General features: G+C 42.9%; 1 protein-coding gene across 3 annotated transcripts in view; it reads left to right on the top strand.

Annotated features, from left to right (window-relative positions):
* ATL2 (atlastin GTPase 2) overlaps positions 1-26,171 on the top strand; it is a 361,722-nt gene that overhangs the window by 143,783 nt on the left and 191,768 nt on the right. For all 3 annotated transcript variants that reach the window (XM_053711956.1, XM_053711958.1, XM_053711957.1), the window contains one exon: positions 12,590-12,837. In XM_053711956.1, coding sequence (XP_053567931.1) covers positions 12,590-12,837 — 248 coding nt within the window. The remainder of the gene's footprint in view (positions 1-12,589; positions 12,838-26,171) is intronic.

Below are 26,171 nucleotides of genomic sequence, written 5' to 3' on the forward strand. Positions count from 1 at the left end.
TAGATTTAAAAATCTTAAGCAAATTCCTAAGGGTTCCATCGTTCAAGATGGAAACCATTCGGACCATCCTACCCATGATCCAAGAGGGTCAATATATGACCACAGTGGATTTAAAGGATGCCTACCTTCACATACCGATTCACAAAGATCATTATCGGTACCTAAAGTTTGCCTTTCTAGACAGGCATTACCAGTTTGTAGCGCTTCCCTTCGGGTTAGCTACGGCCCCGAGAATTTTTACAAAGGTTCTGGGCTCTCTTCTGGTGGTACTAAGACCACGAGGCATAGCGGTGGCTCCGTACCTAGACGACATTCTGATACAAGCGTCAAGTTTTCAAAATGCAAAGTCTCATACAGAGAGAGTTCTAGCATTTCTGAGGTCGCATGGGTGGAAAGTGAACGTGGAAAAGAGTTCTGTTACCACTCACAAGGGTCCCTTTTCTAGGGACTCTTATAGATTCTGTAGAGATGAAGATTTACCTGACGGAGTCCAGGTTATCGAAGCTTCTCAATGCTTGCCGTATCCTTCACTCAACTCCAAGCCCATCAGACCGCTGCAACTATGCATGCTAAGTCAATGGAACGGGGATTACTCAGATCTGTCCCCTTTTCTAAATCTGGACCAGGAGACCAGAGATTCTCTTCTCTGGTGGTTGTCACGGATTCATCTGTCCAAAGGAATGACTTTTCGCAGACCAGATTGGACGATTGTAACAACAGATGCCAGCCTACTAGGCTGGGGAGCAGTCTGGAACTCCCTGAAGGCTCAGGGATCGTGGACTCAGGAGGAGAAACTCCTCCCAATAAACATTCTAGAATTAAGAGCAATATTCAATGCTCTTCTAGCTTGGCCTCAGTTGACAACACTGAGGTTCATCAGATTTCAGTCGGACAACATCACGACTGTGGCTTACATCAATCATCAAGGGGGAACCAGGAGTTCCCTAGCGATGTTGGAAGTCTCGAAGATAATTCGCTGGGCAGAGTCTCACTCTTGCCACCTGTCAGCGATCTACATCCCAGGCGTGGAGAACTGGGAGGCGGATTTTTTAAGTCGCCAGACTTTTCATCCGGGGGAGTGGGAACTTCACCCGGAGGTATTTGCCCAACTGATTCTTCGTTGGGGCAAACCGGATCTGGATCTCATGGCATCTCGCCAGAACGCCAAGCTTCCTTGTTACGGATCCAGGTCCAGGGACCCGGGAGCGGTGCTGGTAGATGCTCTAGCAGCCCCTTGGGTTTTCAACATAGCTTATGTGTTTCCACCTTTTCCGTTGCTACCTCAACTGATTGCCAGGATCAAACAGGAGAGAGCATCGGTGATTCTGATAGCGCCTGCGTGGCCACGCAGGACCTGGTATGCAGACCTAGTGGACATGTCGTCCTGTCCACCATGGTCTCTACCCCTGAGGCAGGACCTTCTAATTCAGAGTCCTTTCAACCATCCAAACCTAATTTCTCTGAGGCTGACTGCTTGGAAATTGAACGCTTGATTCTATCAAAGCGTGGGTTTTCGGATTCGGTTATTGTTACATTAATACAGGCTCGGAAACCTGTTACCAGAAAAATTTACCACAAGATATGGCGTAAATATTTATATTTGGTGTGAATCCAAGAGTTACTCATGGAGGAAGGTTAGGATTTCTAGGATATTGTCTTTTCTACAAGAGGGTTTAGAAAAGGGCTTATCCGCTAGTTCTCTAAAGGGACAGATTTCTGCTCTGTCTATTCTTTTACACAAGCGTCTGGCAGAGAATCCAGACGTCCAGGCTTTTTGTCAGGCTTTGGCTAGGATTAAGCCTGTGTTTAAAGCTGTTGCTCCTCCGTGGAGCTTAAACTTGGTTCTCAAAGTTCTTCAGGGTGTTCCGTTTGAACCCCTTCATTCCATTGATATTAAGCTTTTATCTTGGAAAGTTCTGTTTTTGATGGCTATTTCCTCGGCTCGAAGAGTCTCTGAGTTATCTGCCTTACATTGTGATTCTCCTTATCTGATCTTTCATTCAGACAAGGTAGTCCTGCGTACTAAACCTGGGTTTTTACCTAAGGTTGTTTCTAACAAGAATATCAATCAAGAGATTGTTTTTCCATCCTTATGTCCTAATCCTTCTTCAAAGAAGGAATGTCTTTTGCATAATCTAGACGTGGTCCGTGCTCTGAAGTTCTACTTACAGGCAACTAAAGATTTTCGACAAACTTCTTCTCTGTTTGTCGTTTACTCTGGACAGAGGAGAGGTCAAAAGGCTTCGGCTCCCTCTCTCTCTTTTTGGCTTCGTAGCATAATACGCTTAGCCTATGAGACTGTTGGACAGCAGCCTCCTGAAAGAATTACAGCTCATTCCACTAGAGCTGTGGCTTCCACCTGGGCCTTTAAGAATGAGGCCTCTGTTGAACAGATTTGCAAGGCTGCAACTTGGTCTTCACTTCATACTTTTTCCAAATTTGACACTTTTGCTTCTTCGGAGGCTGTTTTTGGGAGAAAGGTTCTACAGGCAGTGGTTCCTTCTGTTTAATGTTCCTGCCTTGTCCCTCCCATCATCCGTGTACTTTAAGCTTTGGTATTGGTATCCCATAAGTAATGGATGACCCGTGGACTGAACACACTTAACAAGAGAAAACATAATTTATGCTTACCTGATAAATTTATTTCTCTTGTAGTGTGTTCAGTCCACGGCCCGCCCTGTCTACTTGAGGCAGGTTCTAAATTTTAAATTATAACTCCAGTCACCACTGCACCCTATAGTTTCTCCTTTCTCGTCTTGTTTCGGTCGAATGACTGGATATGACATGTGAGGGGAGGAGCTATATAGCAGCTCTGCTTGAGTGATCCTCTTGCAACTTCCTGTTGGGAAGGAGAATATATCCCATAAGTAATGGATGACCCGTGGACTGAACACACTACAAGAGATATAAATTTATCAGGTAAGCATAAATTATGTTTTTTTTTTTTTTTTTTAAGGTTTTCAAAAGCTTTAAGTGCGGTTAGCTGTAAAGAACAATTCCATAGACAATGTCGTTCACAAAACCTAAAAACAAAAACGGATTACACGTTCGCATTGTCTACCGATATAACATGTGAGGAAGGTGATAATAAGAAGGAAAAGAGTAAGTCCATTTGCAATTGCTGCACATCTTATAATAGCCCAATGTCCATATGAGGAACTATCAGAGGTAATTCCAATTTATAACATTAATATAAGCCAGCCCCAGTTTCAAAAAAGGTGTTATACCAACACATTCCATCAAACAACCCATGTAATGAAAGGTATGCGGCCAGATATGTAGGCTTCAGTGGATGGGGTATATTATTGTAGGTGTGTAGTTAACCTGGAGGGGACCTGCAACCACTTCAGTAGTTTAGTAGGCAAAAATTGTCTAACATGTGGCTGACTATTTGTGCGTATAAAAATAAGTATCCTGTGTCTACCAAATGAGAGCCCAGGAGTTACGTCTAAACAATTGAGCACCGCCTAGTAAGGCATATGTTTAACTCACCGATTATCTATCCTTTATCCCTGATAAAGCTCTCTATGCTCTGTATGCAAGCAAGCTAATTTTATAATATAATATGAGCTTATACGCTGTATATGCGCCTCCCTTCCTCCACGCCGCTCCGGCCATGAGCCACAAAGAGGGAAGGGTGCAAGTACCCCATACATGCTGTCAGTATTTGTTGTATGTCTTGTTAATTAGCGGGCTCTCTAAACTTTTGGGCTGTGGTGGCTGACTAAAACTATTTGAGCATGACGATTTAGTGTGAGAATAATGCTACTACTATAGATATGTTACTGTCAGTTTCTCCCAGGGAGGAAATACAATCTTTAGTCAACATGTGTATGACATATATAGATAAACAAAGATGGGCAATAAAAGCATACAACTAAACAGTGTGCTATTGATCAGTTCAAAGGTTTACCCAAAACGTCTCATTGAAGAGCAAAGCCCATAACATTTTAAAAGGTACAAGAAATGAACTTTACAACAAACTTGAACTATACTGTAAAAGGAAGAAAGCATTACTGTCAATTTGGGTTGTCTGAGAGAATGTTATCATTGTCCCCATACCTCTTCTAATACTGATGTCAGTTATGAGAAGGTACAGATGTACCGCTACGGAGGGTGATATCATAATGTGCAGAGGCTTATAAAAGGCTTTATATGGAGGAGCTTCCTTGTGCCCGACCCATGTGGTGATTAGGTTTTCAGCACTATTAGTATTTTTTGTATGAGCCGTAGACGAGTTGGGGTACTACTGTGGGTCAGCTTGATAGTGGTAGATCAGCCAAGGAAATTACTGGGATTGGTAAGCCGGAGCGCTGTTTTTAAGACCGTGGCCTGCTGGGATTTGTATTTGTGAATGGAGCCATTACAGTCTCGCAGTAGGTTGATGTCTGTTGTTGCAACCTAATATTTCCACTCTGATGCTGGTGTAGATGTTTCAGAGTCGAGTACTCTGTCTGGTGTAATCTTAACAAACTCACCAGACACCAAAGAATCAGAGGCTGTCTTGACCAGTTTCCATGCGGTGTATAGCTGAATGTTAACCAGTGGTGTGGTCTGTAAGTTAGTCAATCAAGACTGCCTTTCTACCGTAGGGGTTGTTTTGTGGTGCTTTACCAGGATCTCGCACCCCCTTCTGAGTCGAAAGATCTGTTACAGACGGCAGCTTGGCTTCCTTTGTGATTTCTCCAACATTGGTGTGTCCGGTCCACGGCGTCATCCTTACTTGTGGGATATTCTCTTCCCCAACAGGAAATGGCAAAGAGTCCCAGCAAAGCTGGTCACATGATCCCTCCTAGGCTCCGCCCACCCCAGTCATTCTCTGCCGTTGCACAGGCAACATCTCCACGGAGATGGTTAAGCGTTTTTTGTAGTTTTATTCTTCTATCAAGTGTTTGTTATTTTAAAATAGTGCTGGTATGTACTATTTACTCTGAAACAGAAAAGGATGAAGATTTCTGTTTGTAAGAGGAAGATGATTTTTAGCAGACAGTAACTAAAATCGATTGCTGTTTCCACACAGGACTGTTGAGATGAAGTAACTTCAGTTGGGGGAAACAGTTAGCAGTCTTTTCTGCTTAAGGTATGACTAGCCATATTTCTAACAAGACCATGTAATGCTGGAAGGCTGTCATTTCCCCTCATGGGGAAAAAAATGAATAAAGGGCTTAAAAACTGGTAGACATTTTTCTGGGCTAAAACAATTGCTTTACTAGGCATATTATGCAGATTCTAACTAATTATTGGTATTATAATCTTGGGGAACGTTTAGAAAAATGGCAGGCACTGTGTTGGACACCTTTTTCAGATGGGGGCCTTTCTAGTTATAGACAGAGCCTCATTCTGGGACTGTATAGGGGTTAAATGTAAAAACGGCTCCGGTTCCGTTAATTTAAGGGTTAAAGCTCTGAAATTTGGTGTGCAATACTTTTAATGCTTTAAGACACTGTGGTGAAATTTTGGTGAATTTTGAACAATTCCTTCATACTTTTTCACATATTCAGTAATAAAGTGTTTTCAGTTTGAAATTTAAAGTGACTGTAACGGTTTTATTTTAAAACGTTTTTTGTGCTTTGTTGACAAGTTTAAGCCTGTTTAACATGTCTGTACCATCAGATAAGCTATGTTCTATATGTATGAAAGCCAATGTGTCTCCCCATTTAAATTTATGTGATAATTGTGCCATAGTGTCCAAAGTAAGGACAGTAATGCAACAGATAATGATATTGCCCAAGATGATTCCTCAAATGAGGGGAGTAAACATGATACTACATCATCCCCTACTGTGTCTACACCAGTTATGCCCACACAGGAGGCCCCTAGTACATCTAGTGCGCCAATACTTATTACCATGCAACAATTAACGGCTGTAATGGATAACTCCATAGCAAATCTTTTATCCAAAATGCCTACTTATCAGAGAAAGCGCGATTGCTCTGTTTTAAACACTGAAGAGCAAGAGGACGCTGATGATAACTGTTCTGACATACCCTCACACCAATCTCAAGGGGCCATGAGGGAGGTTTTGTCTGATGGAGAAATTTCAGATTCAGGAAAAATTTCTCATCAAGCTGAACCTGATGTTGTGACATTTAAATTTAAATTAGAACATCTCCGCGCACTGCTTAAGGAGGTGTTATCTACTCTGGATGATTGTGACAATTTGGTCATTCCAGAGAAATTAGGTAAGATGGACAAGTTCCTAGAGGTTCCAGTGCCCCCCGACGCTTTTCCTATACCCAAGCGGGTGGCGGACATAGTAAATAAAGAGTGGGAAAGGCCCGGCATACCTTTTGTCCCCCCCCCCTATATTTAAGAAATTATTTCCTATAGTCGACCCCAGAAAGGACTTATGGCAGACAGTCCCCAAGGTCGAGGGGGCGGTTTCTACTCTAAACAAACGCACTACTATTCCTATCGAAGATAGTTGTGCTTTCAAAGATCCTATGGATAAGAAATTAGAGGGTTTGCTTAAAAAGATTTTTGTACAGCAAGGTTACCTTCTACAACCAATTTCATGCATTGTTCCTGTCAATACGGCAGCGTGTTTCTGGTTCGAGGAACTAGAAAAATCGCTCAGTAAAGAATCTTCGTATGAGGAGGTTATGGACAGAGTTCAAGCACTTAAATTGGCTAACTCTTTTGTTTTAGATGCCGCTTTGCAATTAGCTAGATTAGCGGCGAAAAATTCAGGGTTTGCTGTCGTGGCGCGCAGAGTGCTTTGGCTAAAGTCTTGGTCAGCGGATGTGTCTTCCAAGACAAAATTGCTTAACATTCGTTTCAAAGGTAAAACATTATTTGGACCTGATTTGAAAGAGATTATTTCAGACACCACTGGGGAAAGGGCCACGCCCACCCACAGGATAGGTCTTTTAAGGCTAATAATAAGCCTAATTTTCGTCCCTTTCGCAGAAACGGACCAGTCTCTAATTCTGTATCCTCTAAGCAAGAGGGTAATACTTCACAACCCAAACCAGCCTGGAAACCAATGCAAGGCTGGAACAAGGGTAAGCAGGCCAAGAAGCCTACCACTGCTACCAAAACAGCATGAAGGGATAGCCCCCGATCCGGGACCGGATCTAGTGGGGGGCAGACTTTCTCTCTTTGCTCAGGCTTGGGCAAGAGATGTTCAGGATCTTTGGGCGCTAGAAATAGTTTCTCAAGGTTATCTCTTGGAATTCAAGGAACTACCCCCAAGGGGAAGGTTCCACAGGTCTCAATTATCTTCAAACCAAATAAAGAGACAGGCATTCTTACATTGTGTAGAAGACCTGTTAAAGATGGGAGTGATACATCCAGTTCCAATAAGAGAACAAGGAATGGGATTTTATTCCAATCTGTTCATAGTTCCCAAAAAAGAGGGAACATTCAGACCAATTTTGGATCTAAAGATCCTAAACAAATTTCTCAGGGTACCATCGTTCAAAATGGAAACTATTCGAACGATCCTACCTACTATCCAGGAAAATCAATTTATGACTACCGTGGATTTAAAGGATGCGTACTTACATATTCCTATCCACAAGGAACATCATCAGTTCCTAAGGTTCGCTTTTCTGGACAAGCATTACCAGTTTATGGCACTTCCATTTGGATTAGCCACTGCTCCAAGGATTTTCACAAAGGTACTAGGGTCCCTTCTAGCGGTTCTAAGACCAAGGGGCATTGCAGTAGTACCTTACTTGGACGACATCCTGATTCAAGCGTCGTCCCTGTCAAAAGCAAAGGCTCATACGGACATCGTCCTAGCCTTTCTCAGATCTCACGGATGGAAGGTGAACAAAGAAAAAAGTTCTCTGTCCCCGTCAACAAGAGTTCCCTTCTTGGGAACAATAATAGATTCCTTAGAAATGAGGATTTTTCTGACAGAGGTCAGAAAATCAAAACTTCTAAGCTCTTGTCAAGTACTTCATTCTGTTCCTCGTCCTTCCATAGCGCAGTGCATGGAAGTAATAGGATTGATGGTTGCAACAATGGACATAGTTCCTTTTGCATGAATTCATCTAAGACCATTACAACTGTGCATGCTCAGACAGTGGAATGGGGATTATACAGACTTGTCTCCGACGATTCAAGTAGATCAAAAGACCAGAGATTCACTCCATTGGTGGCTGACCCTGGACAATCTGTCACAGGGAATGAGCTTCCGCAGACCAGAGTGGGTCATTGTCACGACCGACGCCAGCCTAGTGGGCTGGGGCGCAGTCTGGGAATCTCTGAAATCTCAGGGTCTATGGTCTCGGGAAGAGTCTCTTCTCCCGATAAACATTCTGGAACTGAGAGCGATATTCAATGCTCTCAGAGCTTGGCCTCAACTAGCAAAGGCCAAATTCATAAGGTTTCAGTCAGACAACATGACGACCGTTGCATATATCAATCATCAGGGGGGAACAAGGACTTCCCTGGCGATGAAAGAAGTGACCAAGATAATTCAATGGGCGGAGGATCACTCCTGCCACTTGTCTGCGATCCACATCCCAGGAGTGGAAAATTGGGAAGCGGATTTTCTGAGTCGTCAGACATTCCATCCGGGGGAGTGGGAACTCCATCCGGAAATCTTTGCCCAAATAACTCGATTATGGGGCATTCCAGACATGGATCTGATGGCGTCTCGTCAGAACTTCAAGGTTCCTTGCTACGGGTCCAGATCCAGGGATCCCAAGGCGACCCTAGTAGATGCACTAGTAGCACCTTGGACCTTCAACCTAGCTTATGTATTCCCACCGTTTCCTCTCATCCCCAGGCTGGTAGCCAGGATCAATCAGGAGAGGGCCTCGGTGATCTTGATAGCTTCTGCGTGGCCACGCAGGACTTGGTATGCAGACCTGGTGAATATGTCATCGGCTCCACCATGGAAGCTACCTTTGAGACAGGTCCTTCTTGTTCAGGGTCCATTCGAACATCCGAATCTGGTTTCCCTCCAACTGACGGCTTGGAGATTGAACGCTTGATTTTATCAAAGCGTGGGTTTTCAGATTCTGTAATAGATACTCTGATTCAGGCTAGAAAGCCTGTAACTAGAAAAATTTACCATAAAATATGGAAAAAATATATCTGTTGGTGTGAATCTAAAGGATTCCCATGGAACAAGATAAAAATTCCTAAGATTCTATCCTTTCTACAAGAAGGTTTGGAGAAAGGATTATCTGCAAGTTCTCTGAAGGGACAGATCTCTGCTTTATCTGTTTTACTTCACAAAAGACTGGCAGCTGTGCCAGATGTTCAAGCATTTGTTCAGGCTCTGGTTAGGATCAAGCCTGTTTAGCAGACCTTTGACTCCTCCCTGGAGTCTAAATCTAGTTCTTTCAGTTCTTCAAGGGGTTCCGTTTGAACCCTTACATTCCGTAGATATTAAGTTATTATCTTGGAAAGTTTTGTTTTTGGTTGCAATTTCTTCTGCTAGAAGAGTTTCAGAGTTATCTGCTCTGCAGTGTTCTCCGCCCTATCTGGTGTTCCATGCAGATAAGGTGGTTTTGCGTACTAAGCCTGGTTTTCTTCCGAAAGTTGTTTCCAACAAAAATATTAACCAGGAGATAGTTGTACCTTCTTTGTGTCCGAATCCAGTTTCAAAGAAGGAACGTTTGTTACACAATTTGGACGTAGTCCGTGCTCTAAAATTCTATTTAGAGGCTACTAAAGATTTCAGACAAACATTTTCCTTGTTTGTTGTTTATTCTGGTAAAAGGAGAGGTCAAAAAGCGACTTCTACCTCTTTCCTTTTGGCTTAAAAGCATTATCCGATTGGCTTATGAGACTGCCGGACGGCAGCCTCCTGAAAGAATCACAGCTCACTCCACTAGGGCTGTGGCTTCCACATGGGCCTTCAAGAACGAGGCTTCTGTTGACCAGATATGTAAGGCAGCGACTTGGTCTTCACTGCACACTTTTGCCAAATTTTACAAATTTGATACTTTTGCTTCTTCGGAGGCTATTTTTAGGAGAAAGGTTTTGCAAGCTGTGGTGCCTTCCATTTAGGTGACCTGATTTGCTCCCTCCCTTCATCCGTGTCCTAAAGCTTTGGTATTGGTTCCCACAAGTAAGGATGACGCCGTGGACCGGACACACCAATGTTGTAGAAAACAGAATTTATGCTTACCTGATAAATTACTTTCTCCAACGGTGTGTCCGGTCCACGGCCCGCCCTGGTTTTTTAATCAGGTCTGATGAATTATTTTCTCTAACTACAGTCACCACGGTATCATATGGTTTCTCCTATATATATTTCCTCCTGTCCGTCGGTCGAATGACTGGGGTGGGCGGAGCCTAGGAGGGATCATGTGACCAGCTTTGCTGGGACTCTTTGCCATTTCCTGTTGGGGAAGAGAATATCCCACAAGTAAGGATGACGCCGTGGACCGGACACACCGTTGGAGAAAGTAATTTATCAGGTAAGCATAAATTCTGTTTTTCCTCCAGTCTTGAAATACACGGCTTTCACTGTTTTGCAATGAGTCTTCTGTGTTTATACATAACAGCGGTGGTAAAGTGTTCTCCACTCGATCTAGTGGTAATGATCTTTGGTAGATTTTTAGAAGCAGGTTATCCAGCCTAGCAAAGCGCTGGTCTAGGTCGCGAGCCAGATCTGTTTTCCATGTGGTCATCCTGATGGGACAGTCGTGTGGGCGTTATATTCTAAAAAGGTAAGTATTTTAACAAAACGAGTGAAATGTAAAGTTTGATAAATATAAGTGCCCCGGTTTTTAATAGGATTTTTAAAAAACGGGCACTGATTCATCAAACTTGACATTATTTAAGATTATTTTTAAATACTGAGCATTAATTCATTAAACTTTACAATTAGTTTAATACTGATGTGTATAGTGTTTGTTCACTATTCCCATTAAACATATACAGTTTGCTTGTCTGTTTTATTTCTGACTGACAGTGTGCAGTTCTTGTATAATGGAATCTTAGTTTCAGTCGATGCTGGCCCTGACTGAGTAGAGCAATATTCCTGTCACTGTTCCAGTGTTAATCTTGGAACTGACTATATTTTTAGAACTGACGTGCAAAGTGTTTTTACCTGTAACTTCCTAACTTACAGCAAACTTTTCTACATCTAGCATTTGTCCTTTAACTTTAGTCTGTGTATATCAACTTTTGCTTTTGTAGTTTTTGATAAATTTTTTGTTTTAATACTAATGAGAGAGACTCGGAGAGACAGACAGACACACAGGAACGAACTTCCAGCTCAATAACATTGTTAGCCTGTTCTATGGAAATTTACCACCTGGGTGCAAATATATATATATATATATATATATATATATATATATATATATATATATCTAAATTGGAAAAACACTCATCTGGATTTGTATAAATAACATGTTTATTGTATTAAGGTTTTGGGGTTGCCCCGTCCTCAGATACAGGTGTGGCAGCCCCGAAAACGTTAATACAATAAACGTGTTATTTATACAAATCCGGATGAGTCCTTTTCCAAATTAGAACTATGTGAATGTCTTTTGAAATGCACCACAGTGGTTGTTCTTTACAATGAGTGCTGGGCTCACTTTGAATTTGTGTATGTATGTATATATTTTTATTTTTTTAATTTTTTTTTATTATTGTTTTAAGCCCTTATTGTATATAGTGTCCTCCCCATGGGCAAAGCCCTAATCCAGAACTGAGCTAGTCTGCTTTATTATACAGTGTAGTATTTACCATGCAATATAAATTAGCCAATTCTTCTTTGTTTAACCCCGTAACGACCGATGTGCCTTTTACGTTCATGGTCGTTAAGGGTTTTACTAGCGCAGCTACGCCGACAGTGGTGAAGCTTTGCTAGAACTGCATGCCACACTTCTGTAGGTACATTGGTAAGAACTGCGCTATTTCCGGTGCATGTATGTGCACATCTGAACAACCGCCGATGTAGAGGGTATGTCAGTGGTTGTTAAGGTGTTAATGTTTATGCTGTTTTTTACTTTGGCTTCATGTTCTGGAATAAAGTTGTTAAAGGGACATATCCACATTTTTTTTTTCCTTTCATTATTCAGACAGATCTTAGGTGGTACTCACCCTTTTTAATTTACTTCCATTATTTAATTTGCTTTGTTCTCTTGGTATCTTTGTTAAAAACATAACTAGTTAGGCTCAGAATCAGCAATGCTCTACTGGGTGCTAGATGCTGATTGGTGGCTGCACATTTATGCCTCTTATAATTGGCTCACCAATGTGTTTAGCCCCAAGTAGTGCTTAGCTGCTCCTTTAACAAAGGATGCCATGTTCATGTTCCTTTAATGCATTGTAAATATTAACTTTAGTTATTGTCTAGGTTTAATAAACTTCCGCTCATCTAGCTTTTGGTCTCACCTTTGACATCATAGCTTTTTTTTTTATTTAACGTAAACCCCCTTTTAGAGAATGCTAAGATCTGCACTGTAACATTTTACTGCTCAGTCAGGCCAAAAACTTAAAAGCCATTATGTTTTTATGGTGGGGTTTTTTTTGTTTTGTTTTGGGATCAGGAAAATATTGTCATTAAACAGCTGTTTGTTGGATTCAGACATATAAACTTTGTATGTACCACACTGCTTCATTATAAAAAAGAAAGAATGCTAATGTCTTGTCTTTTTTCCCATTTTAGCCGAAGATCATGTGGAAGAGATTCAACTTAACTCTGACACAGAGATCATGGACAAGCCCGGTCCAGTGCAGATAGTCCTGGCTCATGAAGATGACCATAACTTTGAACTGAATGAAAAGGCGTTGGAAAACATTTTGATGCAGGAACACATAAGAGATCTGAATGTTGTCGTTGTATCTGTGGCTGGCGCATTTCGTAAAGGCAAATCTTTTCTGTTGGATTTCATGCTAAGGTTTATGTACAGTCAGGTAAGTTATTCATTTGGTTCTATCTTTTAATGACCTGGAATCATATTAACAAATAAGTTATCACTACAGTATAATTAAAGGGACAGTAAACACCAGATTTTTTGTTGTTTATAAAGGTAGATAATCCCTTTTTTTAACCATTCCCCAGTTTTGCATAACCAACACAGCTATAATAATACACATTTTACCTCTGTAATTACCTTGTATCTAAGCCTCTGCAAACTGCCACCTTATTTCAGTTCTTTTGACAGACTTGAATTTTTAGCCAATCAGTGCTCACTCCTAGGAGCTTTACGTGCCTGAGCTCAATGTTATCTACATGAAACACATGAACTAAAGCCCTCTAGTGGTGAAAAACTGTCAGCATGCTTTCAGATTAGAGGCAGCCTTCAAGGTCTAAGAAATTAGCATATGAACCTCTTAGGTTTAGCTTTCAGCTAAGAATACCAATAGAAAAAAGCAAAATTGGTAATAAAAGTAAATTGGAAAGTTGTTTAAAATTACATGTCCTGTCTGAATCATGAAAGTTTATTTTTGACTTGACTGTCCCTTTTGATGCCTTTTGTCTAATAAGATGTTTTATTGAATAAGTTGATTTTCGTGGCTACTCATAAGTTGGCACTTTTCTATATTTTAATTCTACAGTGTTCCATACGTGAAAATATTGATCCATTTACTGCAAAATGTGTATACTGTAACAAGTTATAACATTCCTTTCTCTTGCAAGGTGTATCCAGTCCACGGATTCATCCTTTACTTGTGGGATATTCTCATTCCCTACAGGAAGTGGCAAAGAGAGCACACAGCAGAGCTGTCCATATAGCTCCCCCTCTAGCTCCACCCCCCCAGTCATTCTCTTTGCTGGCTCTAAGCACTAGGGTCTCTCTACGGGAGGGAAAAGTGAATGTGGTGTTAGAATTGTAGTTTTTATTATCTTCAATCAAAAGTTTATTTTAAATGGTAACCGGTTTGTACTATTTACTCTCTAGCAGAAAAGTGATGAAGATTTCTGCTGAGAGGAAAATGATTTTAGCATGTTGTAACTAAAATCCACTGCTGTTCCCACACAGGACTGAGGGGTACCAGAAAACTTCAGTTGGGGGGAACGGTTTGCAGGGTAATCTGCAATGAGGTATGTTCAGTCATTTATTTCTAGACAAGACTGAGATAATGCTAGAAGAGACTGACAATATCCCCATGAGGGGAGGGTAAGCTATGTTCAGACTTAGTAAGGAATTGAATGCTTACATAACAGGGCTAATTTTGCTGGTTGACACTGATTCAGGGCAATCGATTGTTTATTTAAGAAAAATATCGTTTGTAGACACTTTGAAAGTCCTTTTGGGGTTCTTTCTGGGGTTATTACCCACATGGCTGTTTTTTATTCACTTAAGAGTGATTTACTAGGCCTCAAAGCTCCGGAGTAGAGTGGGAGGGGCCTGTTTTCGCGCCTTCACATGCTGCTTCACATGGAGGGTCCTGCTGCTGTTTGAGGGCCTTATAGAAGTTATATTCCCCCAAATCTGATCCCTAAGGGCAGGTAGGGCCACAGCAAGGCTGTGGCAAGGTGCTGTATTATTTTTAACCGGGTGTTGGCTTTAGGCTGCTCCGGTTTGGACATTAAGGGGTTAATCGTTTTGCAACGTGTAGTGCAATCTTATTAAGGCTTTAGGTACATACTGTGAAAATTTCAAGAGAATTGCTGCATTTTTCACTGTTTTGTAAAATTGTGTGCTTTTTATCTCTTAAAGGCACAGTAAAGTTTTTTTCAAATTGTGTTTATTTGATTAAAGTGATTTCCAAGCCTGCTTGTGTATATTACTAGTCTGTTAAACATGCCTGACACTAAGGAAAATCCTTGTTCAATGTGTTTAGAAGCCATGGTGGAACCTTCTCTCAGAATGTGTCCCACTTGTACTGATATGTCTATACACTTTAAAGATCATATTGTTGCACTTAAGAATGTGGCCCAAGATGATTCTCAGACTGAGGGTAACCAGGGTAGCCCGCCTGCCTCTCCCCAAGTGTCTCAACCAGTTACGCCCGCGCAAGCGACGCCTAGTACCTCCTAGTGCGTCTAACCCTTTTACGTTACAAGACTTGGCGGCAGTCATGGATAATCCTCTTACAGCCTTCTTATCTAAACTGCCCGTGTTACCTGCAAAGCGTGATAACTCCGTTTTAAGAACAGATTATGAGCATTCTGACGCTTTGGTAGCCGTATCCGATATACCCTCACAACGCTCTGAAGTGGGAGCGAGGGATTTGATCTCTGAGGGAGAAGTCTTTCCTCCTCAGACAGATTCAGATACATTGGCTTTTAAATTTAAACTAGAACACCTCCGCGTTTTGCTTAGGGAGGTATTAGCTACTCTGGATGACCGCGACCCTTTGGTGATCCCAGAGAAATTGTGTAAAATGGACAAATACCTAGAGGTCCCTGCTTACACGGATACGTTTCCGGTCCCTAAGAGGATTGCGGATATCGTTACTAGGGAGTGGGATAGACCAGGTGTTCCCTTTGTTCCCCCTCCTGTTTTTAAGAAAATGTTCCCCATACCTGACCCTGTGCGGGACTCGTGGCAGACGGTCCCTAAGGTGGAGGGGGCTGTTTCTTCACTTGCTAAACGCACAACCATACCAATTGATGACAGTTGTGCTTTTAAAGACCCTATGGATAAGAAGTTAGAGGGTTTACTTAAGAAAATTTTTGTTCAACAAGGTTTTCTTCTCCAGCCTATTGCCTGCATTATTCCTGTAACTACTGCAGCCGCTTTCTGGTTTGAGGCACTGGAAGACTCACTCCGGATAGAGTCCTCATATGAGGAAATTATGGATAGAATTAAGGCTCTAAAGCTAGCTAATTCTTTTATCACTGACGGCGCTTTCCAAATAGCTAAGTTAGCGGCAAAAAACTCAGGTTTCACCATTTTGGTGCGCAGGGCGCTATGGCTAAAGTCCTGGTCGGCCGATGTGTCGTCTAAATCCAAGCTTTTGAACATCCCTTTCAAAGGAAAGACCCTCTTCGGGCCTGAATTGAAAGATATTTCAGAAATCACCGGGGGAAAAGGCCATGCTCTCCCTCAGGACAAGTCCTTTAAGACAAAGAACAAAGCTAACTTTCGTTCCTTTCGTAATTTCAGGACCGGCCCCGCTTCATCCTCTCCGGCTGCAAAGCAAGAGGGTAACGCTTCACAGCCCAAGCCAACCTGGAAACCTTACCAGGGCTGGAATAAGGGTAAACAGGCCAAAAAGCCTGCAGCTGCAAACAAGACAGCATGAAGGGGTAGCCCCCGATCCGAGACCGGATCTAGTAGGGGGCAGACTCTCTCTCTTCGCTCAGGCCTGGTCAGGAGATGTACACAATCCTTGGGCGTTAGATATTGTATCCCAGGGATATCTTCTAGAATTCAAGGGTTCTCCTCCAAGGGGGAGGTTCCACATTTCTCGTCTGTCTACAGATCAGACAAAGAAAAAGGCGTTTTTACGCTGCGTAGAAGATCTACATACAATGGGAGTTATCCACCCAGTTCCAATCATGGAACAAGGGCTGGATTTTTACTCAAACCTGTTTGTGGTTCCCAAAAAAGAGGGAACTTTCAGACCCATCCTGGATCTAAAAATTCTAAACAGATTCCTCAGAGTCCCATCATTCAAGATGGAGACCATTCGGACAATCTTACCAATGATCCAGGAAGGTCAATATATGACTACCGTGGATCTAAAGGATGCATACCTACACATTCCTATCCACAAAGATCATCACCAGTTTCTCAGGTTCACCTTTCTGGACAAGCATTACTAGTTTGTGGCTCTTCCTTTCGGCTTAGCCACTGCTCCCAGAATTTTCACAAAGGTGCTAGGGTCCCTCCTGGCGGTTCTAAGACCGCGGGGCATAGCAGTGGCACCTTATCTAGACAACATCTTAATTCAGGCCGTCTTTCCAAAGAGCCAAGTCTCACACGGAGATTGTATTGGCCTTTCTGAGGTCTCACGGGTGGAAGGTGAACCTCAAAAAGAGTTCCCTTTCCCTCTCACAAGGGTTCCCTTCCTAGGGACTCTAATAGACTCGGTAGAAATGAAAATATTTCTGACGGAGGTCAGAAAATTAAAACTCTTAACTACTTGCTGAGTTCTTCATTCCATTCCCCGGCCATCTGTGGCTCAGTGCATGGAGACAATCGGATTAATGGTAGCGGCAATGGACATAGTCCCTTTTGCTCGGATACACCTCAGACCACTGCAACTATGCATGCTCAAACAGTGGAATGGGGATTATGCAGAGTTGTCTCCTCAAATTCAGTTGGACCAGGAGACCAGAGATTCTCTTCTCTGGTGGTTGTCTCAGGATCACCTGTCTCAGGATCATTGTAACGACCGACGCCAGTCTGTTAGGCTGGGGGGCGGTCTGGGACTCCCTGAAAGCTCAGGGCTTATGGTCTCGGGAAGAAAAGCTTCTCCCGATAAACATTCTGGAACTGAGGGCGATATTCAATGCTCTTCAGGCATGGCCTCAACTAGCTGCGGCCAAATTCATCAGATTTCAGTCGGACAATATCACGACTGTAGCTTACGTCAATCATCAGGGGGGAACAAAGAGTTTCCTAGCGATGACGGAAGTAACCAAAATAATCAGGTGGGCGGAGGATCACTCCTGCCATCTCTCAGCAATTCACATCCCAGGAGTAGACAACTGGGAGGCGTATTTTCTAAGTCAGACTTTTCATCCGGGGGAGTAGGAACTCCACCCGGAGGTATTTGCCCTGCTTACTCAGCTATGGGGCACTCCAGAATTGGATCTGATGGCATCCCGTCAGAACGCCAAACTTCCTCTCTACGGGTCCAGGTCCCGGGACCCCAAGGCGGTATTGATAGATGCTCTAGCAGCCCCTTGGTCCTTTAATCTGGCTTATGTTTTTCCACCGTTTCCTCTCCTCCTGCGTCTGGTTGCCAGAATCAAGCAGGAGAAGGCTTCGGTGATTCTGATAGCGCCTGCGTGGCCACGCAGGACTTGGCATGCAGACCTAGTGGACATGTCATCTGTCCCACCATGGACACTGCCAATGAGGCAGGATCTTCTAATACAGGGTCCGTTCAAGCATCTAAATTTAGTTTCCCTACGTCTGACTGCTTGGAGATTGAACGCTTAATTCTATCAACGCGTGGGTTCTCTGAGTCAGTTTGAGGTGTGAATCCAAGGGTTACTCATGGAGTAAGATTAGGATTCCCAGGATATTGTCCTTTCTACAAGAAGGATTGGAGAAAGGATTGTCAGCTAGTTCCTTAAAAGGACAAATATCTGCTTTGTCTATCCTGTTACACAAGCTTCTGGCAGAGGTACCAGTCGTTCAAGCGTTTGCTCAGGCTTTAGTCAGAATCAAGCCTGTCTATAAACCTGTGGCTCTGCCATGGAGTTGGAATCTAGTTCTTTCAGTTCTTCAAGGGGTTCCGTTTGAACCTTTACATTCCATAGACATTAAGTTGTTATCTTGGAAAGTTTTGTTTCTCCAACATAGGTGTGTCCGGTCCACGGCGTCATCCTTACTTGTGGGATATTCTCTTCCCCAACAGGAAATGGCAAAGAGCCCAGCAAAGCTGGTCGCATGATCCCTCCTAGGCTCCGCCTTCCCCAGTCATTCTCTTTGCCGTTGTACAGGCAACATCTCCACGGAGATGGCTTAGAGTTTTTTGGTGTTTAAATGTAGTTTTTATTCTTCAATCAAGAGTTTGTTATTTTAAAATAGTGCTGGTATGTACTATTTACTCTGAAACAGAAAAGAGATGAAGATTTCTGTTTGTAAGAGGAAAATGATTTTAGCAACCGTTACTAAAATCGATGGCTGTTTCCACACAGGACTGTTGAGAGGAATTAACTTCAGTTGGGGGAAACAGTGAGCAGACTTTTGCTGCTTGAGGTATGACACATTTCTAACAAGACTTGGTAATGCTGGAAGCTGTCATTTTCCCTATGGGAACCGGTAAGCCATTTTTATTAAATAAGAATAAAGGGCTTCACAAGGGCTTTAAAGACTGGTAGACATTTTTCTGGGCTAAAACGATTGATTTATAAGCATTTTTAATAGTTTATAGCTTTGAGGAGTTATTTTATTCTTGGGAATTATGTTGAATAACCGGCAGGCACTGTATTGGACACCTTTTTCTCTTTGGGCCTTCTCTAATCATAGGCAGAGCCTCAATTTCGCGCCACTAATGCGCAGTTGTTTTTGGGAAGCAAGGCATGCAGATGCATGTGTGAGGAGCTCAGATACATAGAAAAAGCTTACTGAAGGCGTCATTTGGTATCGTATTCCCCTCTGGGCTTGGTTGGGTCTCAGCAAAGCAGATACCAGGGACTGTATAGGGGTTAAATATAAAAACGGCTCCGGTTCCGTTATTTTAAGAGTTAAAGCTTTCAAATTTGGTGTGCAATACTTTTAAGGCTTTAAGACACTGTGGTGAAATTTTGGTGAATTTTGAACAATTCCTTCATACTTTTTCACATATTCAGTAATAAAGTGTGTTCAGTTTAAAATTTAAAGTGACAGTAACGGTTTTATTTTTAAACGTTTTTTGTACTTTGTTATCAAGTTTATGCCTGTTTAACATGTCTGAACTATCAGATAGACTATGTTCTGTATGTGAGGAAGCCAAGGTTCCTTCTCATTTAAATAGATGTGATGTATGTGACAAAAAATTTAGAGAAAATGATGCCCAAGATGATTCCTCAAGTGAGGGGAGTAAGCATGGTACTGCATCATCCCCTCCTTTGTCTACGCCAGTCTTGCCCACACAGGAGGCCCCTAGTACATCTAGTGTGCCAATACTCCTTACTATGCAACAATTAACGGCTGTAATGGATAATTCTATCAAAAACATTTTAGCCAAAATGCCCACTTATCAGCGGAAGCGCGACTGCTCTGTTTTAGAAAATACTGAAGAGCATGAGGACGCTGACGATAATGGTTCTGACATGCCCCTACACCAGTCTGAGGGGGCCAGGGAGGTTTTGTCTGAGGGAGAAATTTCAGATTCAGGGAAAATTTCTCAACAAGCTGAACCTGATGTGATTACATTCAAATTTAAATTGGAACATCTCCGCGCTCTGCTTAAGGAGGTGTTATCTACTCTGGATGATTGTGACAATTTGGTCATTCCAGAGAAATTATGTAAGATGGACAAGTTCCTAGAGGTCCCGGGGCCCCCCGAAGCTTTTCCTATACCCAAGCGGGTGGCGGACATTGTAAACAAAGAATGGGAAAGGCCCGGCATACCTTTTGTCCCTCCCCCTATATTTAAGAAATTGTTTCCTATGGTCGACCCCAGAAAGGACTTATGGCAGACAGTCCCCAAGGTCGAGGGGGCGGTTTCTACTCTAAACAAACGCACCACTATCCCTATAGAAGATAGTTGTGCTTTCAAAGATCCTATGGATAAAAAATTAGAGGGTTTGCTTAAAAAGATGTTTGTTCAGCAAGGTTACCTGCTACAACCAATTTCATGCATTGTTCCTGTCACTACAGCAGCGTGTTTCTGGTTCGATGAACTAGAAAAGTCGCTCAATAAAGATTCTTCTTATGAGGAGATTTTGGACAGAATTCATGCTCTTAAATTGGCTAACTCTTTTACTTTAGACGCCACTTTGCAATTGGCTAGATTAGCGGCGAAAAATTCGGGGTTTGCTATTGTGGCGCGCAGAGCGCTTTGGCTAAAATCTTGGTCAGCGGATGCGTCTTCCAAGAACAAATTGCTTAACATACCTTTCAAGGGGAAAACGCTGTTTGGCCCTGACTTGAAAGAGATTATTTCAGATATCACTGGGGGTAAGGGCCACGCCCTTCCTCAGGATAGGTCTTTTAAGGCTAAAAATAAACCAAATTTTCGTCCCTTTCGCAGAAACGGACCAGCTCCAAGTTCTACATCCTCTAAGCAAGAGGGTAATACTTCTCAAACCAAGCCAGCCTGGAGGCCAATGCAAGGCTGGAACAAAGGTAAGCAGGCCAAGAAACCTGCCACTGCTACCAAGACAGCATGAGATGTTGGCCCCCGATCCGGGACCGGATCTGGTGGGGGGCAGACTTTCTCTCTTCGCTCAGGCTTGGGCAAGAGATGTTCAGGATCCTTGGGCGCTAGAAATAGTCTCCCAAGGTTATCTTCTGGAATTCAAGGAGCTACCCCCAAGGGGGAGGTTCCACAGGTCTCAATTGTCTTCAGACCACATAAAAAGACAGGCATTCTTACATTGTGTAGAAGACCTGTTAAAAATGGGAGTGATTCATCCTGTTCCATTAGGAGAACAAGGGATGGGATTCTACTCCAATCTGTTCATAGTTCCCAAAAAAGAGGGAACATTCAGACCAATCTTAGATCTCAAGATCCTAAACAAATTTCTCAAGGTTCCATCGTTCAAAATGGAAACCATTCGGACAATTCTTCCTACCATCCAGGAAGGTCAATTCATGACCACGGTGGATTTAAAGGACGCGTATCTACATATTCCTATCCACAAGGAACATCATCGGTTCCTAAGGTTCGCCTTTCTGGACAAGCATTACCAGTTTGTGGCACTTCCATTCGGATTAGCCACTGCTCCGAGAATTTTCACAAAGGTACTAGGGTCCCTTCTAGCGGTGCTAAGACCAAGGGGCATTGCAGTAGTACCTTACTTGGACGACATACTGATTCAAGCGTCGTCCCTACCACAAGCAAAGGCTCATACGGACATTGTCCTGGCCTTTCTCAGATCTCACGGGTGGAAAGTGAACGTAGAAAAAAGTTCTCTATCTCCGTCAACAAGAGTTCCCTTCTTGGGAACAATAATAGACTCCTTAGAAATGAGGATTTTTCTGACAGAGGCCAGAAAATCAAAACTTCTAAGCTCTTGTCAAGTACTTCATTCTGTTCTTCTTCCTTCCATAGCGCAGTGCATGGAAGTAATAGGTTTGATGGTCGCGGCAATGGACATAGTTCCTTTTGCGCGAATTCATCTTAGACCATTACAACTGTGCATGCTCAGTCAGTGGAATGGGGATTATACAGACTTGTCTCCGACGATACAAGTAGATCAGAGGACCAGAGATTCACTCCGTTGGTGGCTGACCCTGGACAACCTGTCACAGGGGATGAGCTTCCGCAGACCAGAGTGGGTCATTGTTACGACCGACGCCAGTCTGGTGGGCTGGGGCGCGGTCTGGGAACCCCTGAAAGCTCAGGGTCTTTGGTCTCGGGAAGAATCTCTCCTCCCGATAAATATTCTGGAACTGAGAGCGATATTCAATGCTCTCAAGGCTTGGCCTCAGCTAGCAAAGGCCAAATTCATACGGTTTCAATCAGACAACATGACGACTGTTGCGTATATCAACCATCAGGGGGGAACAAGGAGTTCCCTGGCGATGGAAGAAGTGACCAAAATCATTCAATGGGCGGAGACTCACTCCTGCCACTTGTCTGCAATCCACATCCCAGGAGTGGAAAATTGGGAAGCGGATTTTCTGAGTCGTCAGACATTTCATCCGGGGGAGTGGGAACTCCATCCGGAAATCTTTGCCCAAATAACTCAATTGTGGGGCATTCCAGACATGGATCTGATGGCCTCTCGTCAGAACTTCAAGGTTCCTTGCTACGGGTCCAGATCCAGGGATCCCAAGGCGACTCTAGTAGATGCACTAGTAGCACCTTGGACCTTCAATCTAGCTTATGTATTCCCACCGTTTCCTCTCATCCCCAGGCTGGTAGCCAGGATCAATCAGGAGAGGGCATCGGTGATCTTGATAGCTCCTGTGTGGCCACGCAGGACTTGGTATGCAGACCTGGTGAATATGTCATCGGCTCCACCATGGAAGCTACCTTTGAGACAGGACCTTCTTGTTCAAGGTCCGTTCGATCATCCGAATCTGGCCTCACTCCAACTGACTGGAGATTGAACGCTTGATTTTATCAAAGCGAGGGTTCTCAGATTCTGTCATTGATACTCTTGTTCAGGCCAGAAAGCCTGTAACTAGAAAAATCTACCATAAAATATGGAAAAAATATATCTGTTGGTGTGAATTTAAAGGATTCCCATGGAACAAGATAAAAATTCCTAAGATTCTATCCTTTCTTCAAGAAGGTTTGGAGAAAGGATTATCTGCAAGTTCTTTGAAGGGACAGATTTCTGCCTTATCTGTTTTACTAAACAAAAAGCTGGCGGCTGTGCCAGATGTTCAAGCTTTTGTTCAGGCTCTGGTTAGAATCAAGCCTGTTTACAAATCTTTGACTCCTCCTTGGAGTCTCAATTTAGTTCTTTCAGTTCTTCAGGGGGTTCCGTTTGAACCCCTACATTCCGTTGATATCAAGTTATTATCTTGGAAAGTTTTGTTTTTGGTTGCAATTTCTTCTGCTAGAAGAGTTTCAGAGTTATCTGCTCTGCAGTGTTCTCCTCCTTATCTGGTGTTCCATGCAGATAAGGTGGTTTTGCGTACTAAACCTGGTTTTCTTCCGAAAGTTGTTTCTAACAAAAACATTAACCAGGAGATAGTCGTGCCTTCTTTGTGTCCGAATCCAGTTTCAAAGAAGGAACGTTTGTTGCACAATTTGGATGTAGTTCGTGCTCTAAAATTCTATTTAGATGCTACAAAGGATTTCAGACAAACATCTTCCTTGTTTGTTGTTTATTCTGGTAAAAGGAGAGGTCAAAAAGCAACTTCTACCTCTCTCTCTTTTTGGCTTAAAAGCATCATCAGATTGGCTTATGAGACTGCCGGACGGCAGCCTCCTGAAAGAATCACAGCTCATTCCACTAGGGCCGTGGCTTCCACATGGGCCTTCAAGAACGAGGCTTCTGTTGATCAGATATGTAAGGCAGCGACTTGGTCTTCACTGCACACTTTTACTAAATTTTACAAATTTGATACTTTTGCTTCTTCTGAGGCTATTTTTGGGAGAAAGGTTTTGCAAGCCGTGGTGCCTTCCATCTAGGTGACCTGATTTGCTCCCTCCCATCATCCGTGTCCTAAAGCTTTGGTATTGGTTCCCACAAGTAAGGATGACGCCGTGGACCGGACACACCTATGTTGGAGAAAACAGAATTTATGTTTACCTGATAAATTACTTTCTCCAACGGTGTGTCCGGTCCACGGCCCGCCCTGGTTTTTTAATCAGGTCTGATGATTTATTTTCTTTAACTACAGTCACCACGGTATCATATGATTTCTCCTATGCAAATATTCCTCCTTTACGTCGGTCGAATGACTGGGGAAGGCGGAGCCTAGGAGGGATCATGTGACCAGCTTTGCTGGGCTCTTTGCCATTTCCTGTTGGGGAAGAGAATATCCCACAAGTAAGGATGACGCCGTGGACCGGACACACCGTTGGAGAAAGTAATTTATCAGGTAAACATAAATTCTGTTTTTTGGTAGCTATCTCTTCTGCTCGAAGAGTTTCAGAATTATCTGCCTTACAGTGTGATTCACCTTACCTGGTGATCCACGCAGATAAGGTAGTTTTGCGTACCATGCCTGGTTTGCTTCCTAAAGTTGTTATCTAACAAGAATATTAACCAGGAAATAGTTGTTCCTTCTCTGTGTCCTAATCCATCTTCGAAGAAGGAACGTCTATCACACAATCTTGATGTAGTTCGTGCTTTAAAGTTCTATTTACAAGCAACTAAGGATTTCAGACAAACATCTTCTTTGTTTGTTATCTATTCTGGTAAGAGGAGAGGTCAGAAAGCGACTGCTACCTCTTTCCTTTTGGCTGAAAAGCATCATCCGTTTGGCCTATGAGACTGCTGGCCAGCAGCCTCCTGAAAGAATTACTGCTCATTCTACCAGAGCAGTGGCGTCCACATGGGCTTTCAAAAATGAGGCTTCTGTTGAACAGACTTGTAAGGCAGCGACTTGGTCTTCACTGCATACTTTTGCCAAATTTTACAAATTCGATACTTTTGCTTCTTCGGAGGCTATTTTTGGGAGAAAGGTTTTGCAAGCAGTGGTGCCTTCCGTTTAAGGTACCTGTCTTGTTCCCTCCCTTCATCCGTGTCCTAAAGCTTTGTTATTGGTATCCCACAAGTAAAGGATGAATCCGTGGACTGGATACACCTTGCAAGAGAAAACAGAATTTATGCTTACCTGATAAATTGCTTTCTCTTGCTGTGTATCCAGTCTACGGCCCGCCCTGGCATTTAAGTCAGGTAAAATTTTTTTTGTTTAAACTGCAGTCACCACTGCACCCTATGGTTTCTCCTTTTTCTTCCTAACCTTTGGTCGAATGACTGGGGGGTGGAGCTAGAGGGGGAGCTATATGGACAGCTCTACTGTGTGCTCTCTTTGCCACTTCCTGTAGGGAATGAGAGAATATCCCACAAGTAAAGGATGACTCCGTGGACTGGATACACAGCAAGAGAAAGTAATTTATCAGGTAAGCATAAATTCTGTTTTCTCCAACATTGGTGTGTCTGGTCCACGGCTTCATCCTTACTTGTGGGATATAATCTTCCCCTACAGGAAATGGCAAAGAGAGCAGCCAGCAAGAGCTGTCCATATAGTCCCCCCTCTGGCTCCGCCCCCCAGTCATTCTCTTTGCCGCTCTGAACAAGTAGCATCTCCACGGGGATGGTAAAGAGTATGTGGTGTTAGTTGTAGTTTTTATTTCTTCTATCAAGAGTTTGTTATTTTAAAATAGTGCCGGTTTGTACTATTTACTCTACAACAGAAAATGAAGAAGATTTCTGTTAGAGGAATATGATTTTAGCAGTAGTAACTAAAATCTATTGCTGTTCCCACGCAGGACTGTTGAAACCAGAGAACTTCAGTTGGGGGGAACAGTTTGCAGGCTTATCTGCTGCAGGTATGATCAGTCATATTTCTAACAAGACATGTTAATGCTAGAAGACTGTCAGTTTTCCCTTATGGGGTAAGTAAGCCATTTTCTTAGACTCATAACAGATTAAGGCTTATTAATGGGCTCTATGCTGGTTGACACTATTGTGGGCTAAATCGATTGATTTATTTCATACTTAGATGGCTTTTAGAGTGTTTTGTGTACTTAAAAACATTTTTGGGAAAGTTTTTATTCGCCTGGCATTTAGTTAGACTACTATTTCAGTCAGAAAGGCCCTTTCACTCTGGTATGCAGAGGAAGGAGGCCCCGTTTTCGTGCCTCAATTGCGCAGTTTACTTCCATGGCAGTGCATGCAGCTTCATGTGAGGGGTCCTGTGGCTACAAAAACGGACTCAGGAAGGTTTATTTCAGTGCTGAATAACTCTCAGGGAAGGTAAAAAGCCGCAGCAAGGCTGTGGCAGTGATTGTAGTGTACTAAAATTGTTAAATTGAACAAATAGCTCCGGTTTGCTCATTTT

This window comes from Bombina bombina, chromosome 4, assembly GCF_027579735.1.
Source record: "Bombina bombina isolate aBomBom1 chromosome 4, aBomBom1.pri, whole genome shotgun sequence".
Classification (NCBI taxonomy): Eukaryota; Metazoa; Chordata; class Amphibia; order Anura; family Bombinatoridae; genus Bombina; species Bombina bombina.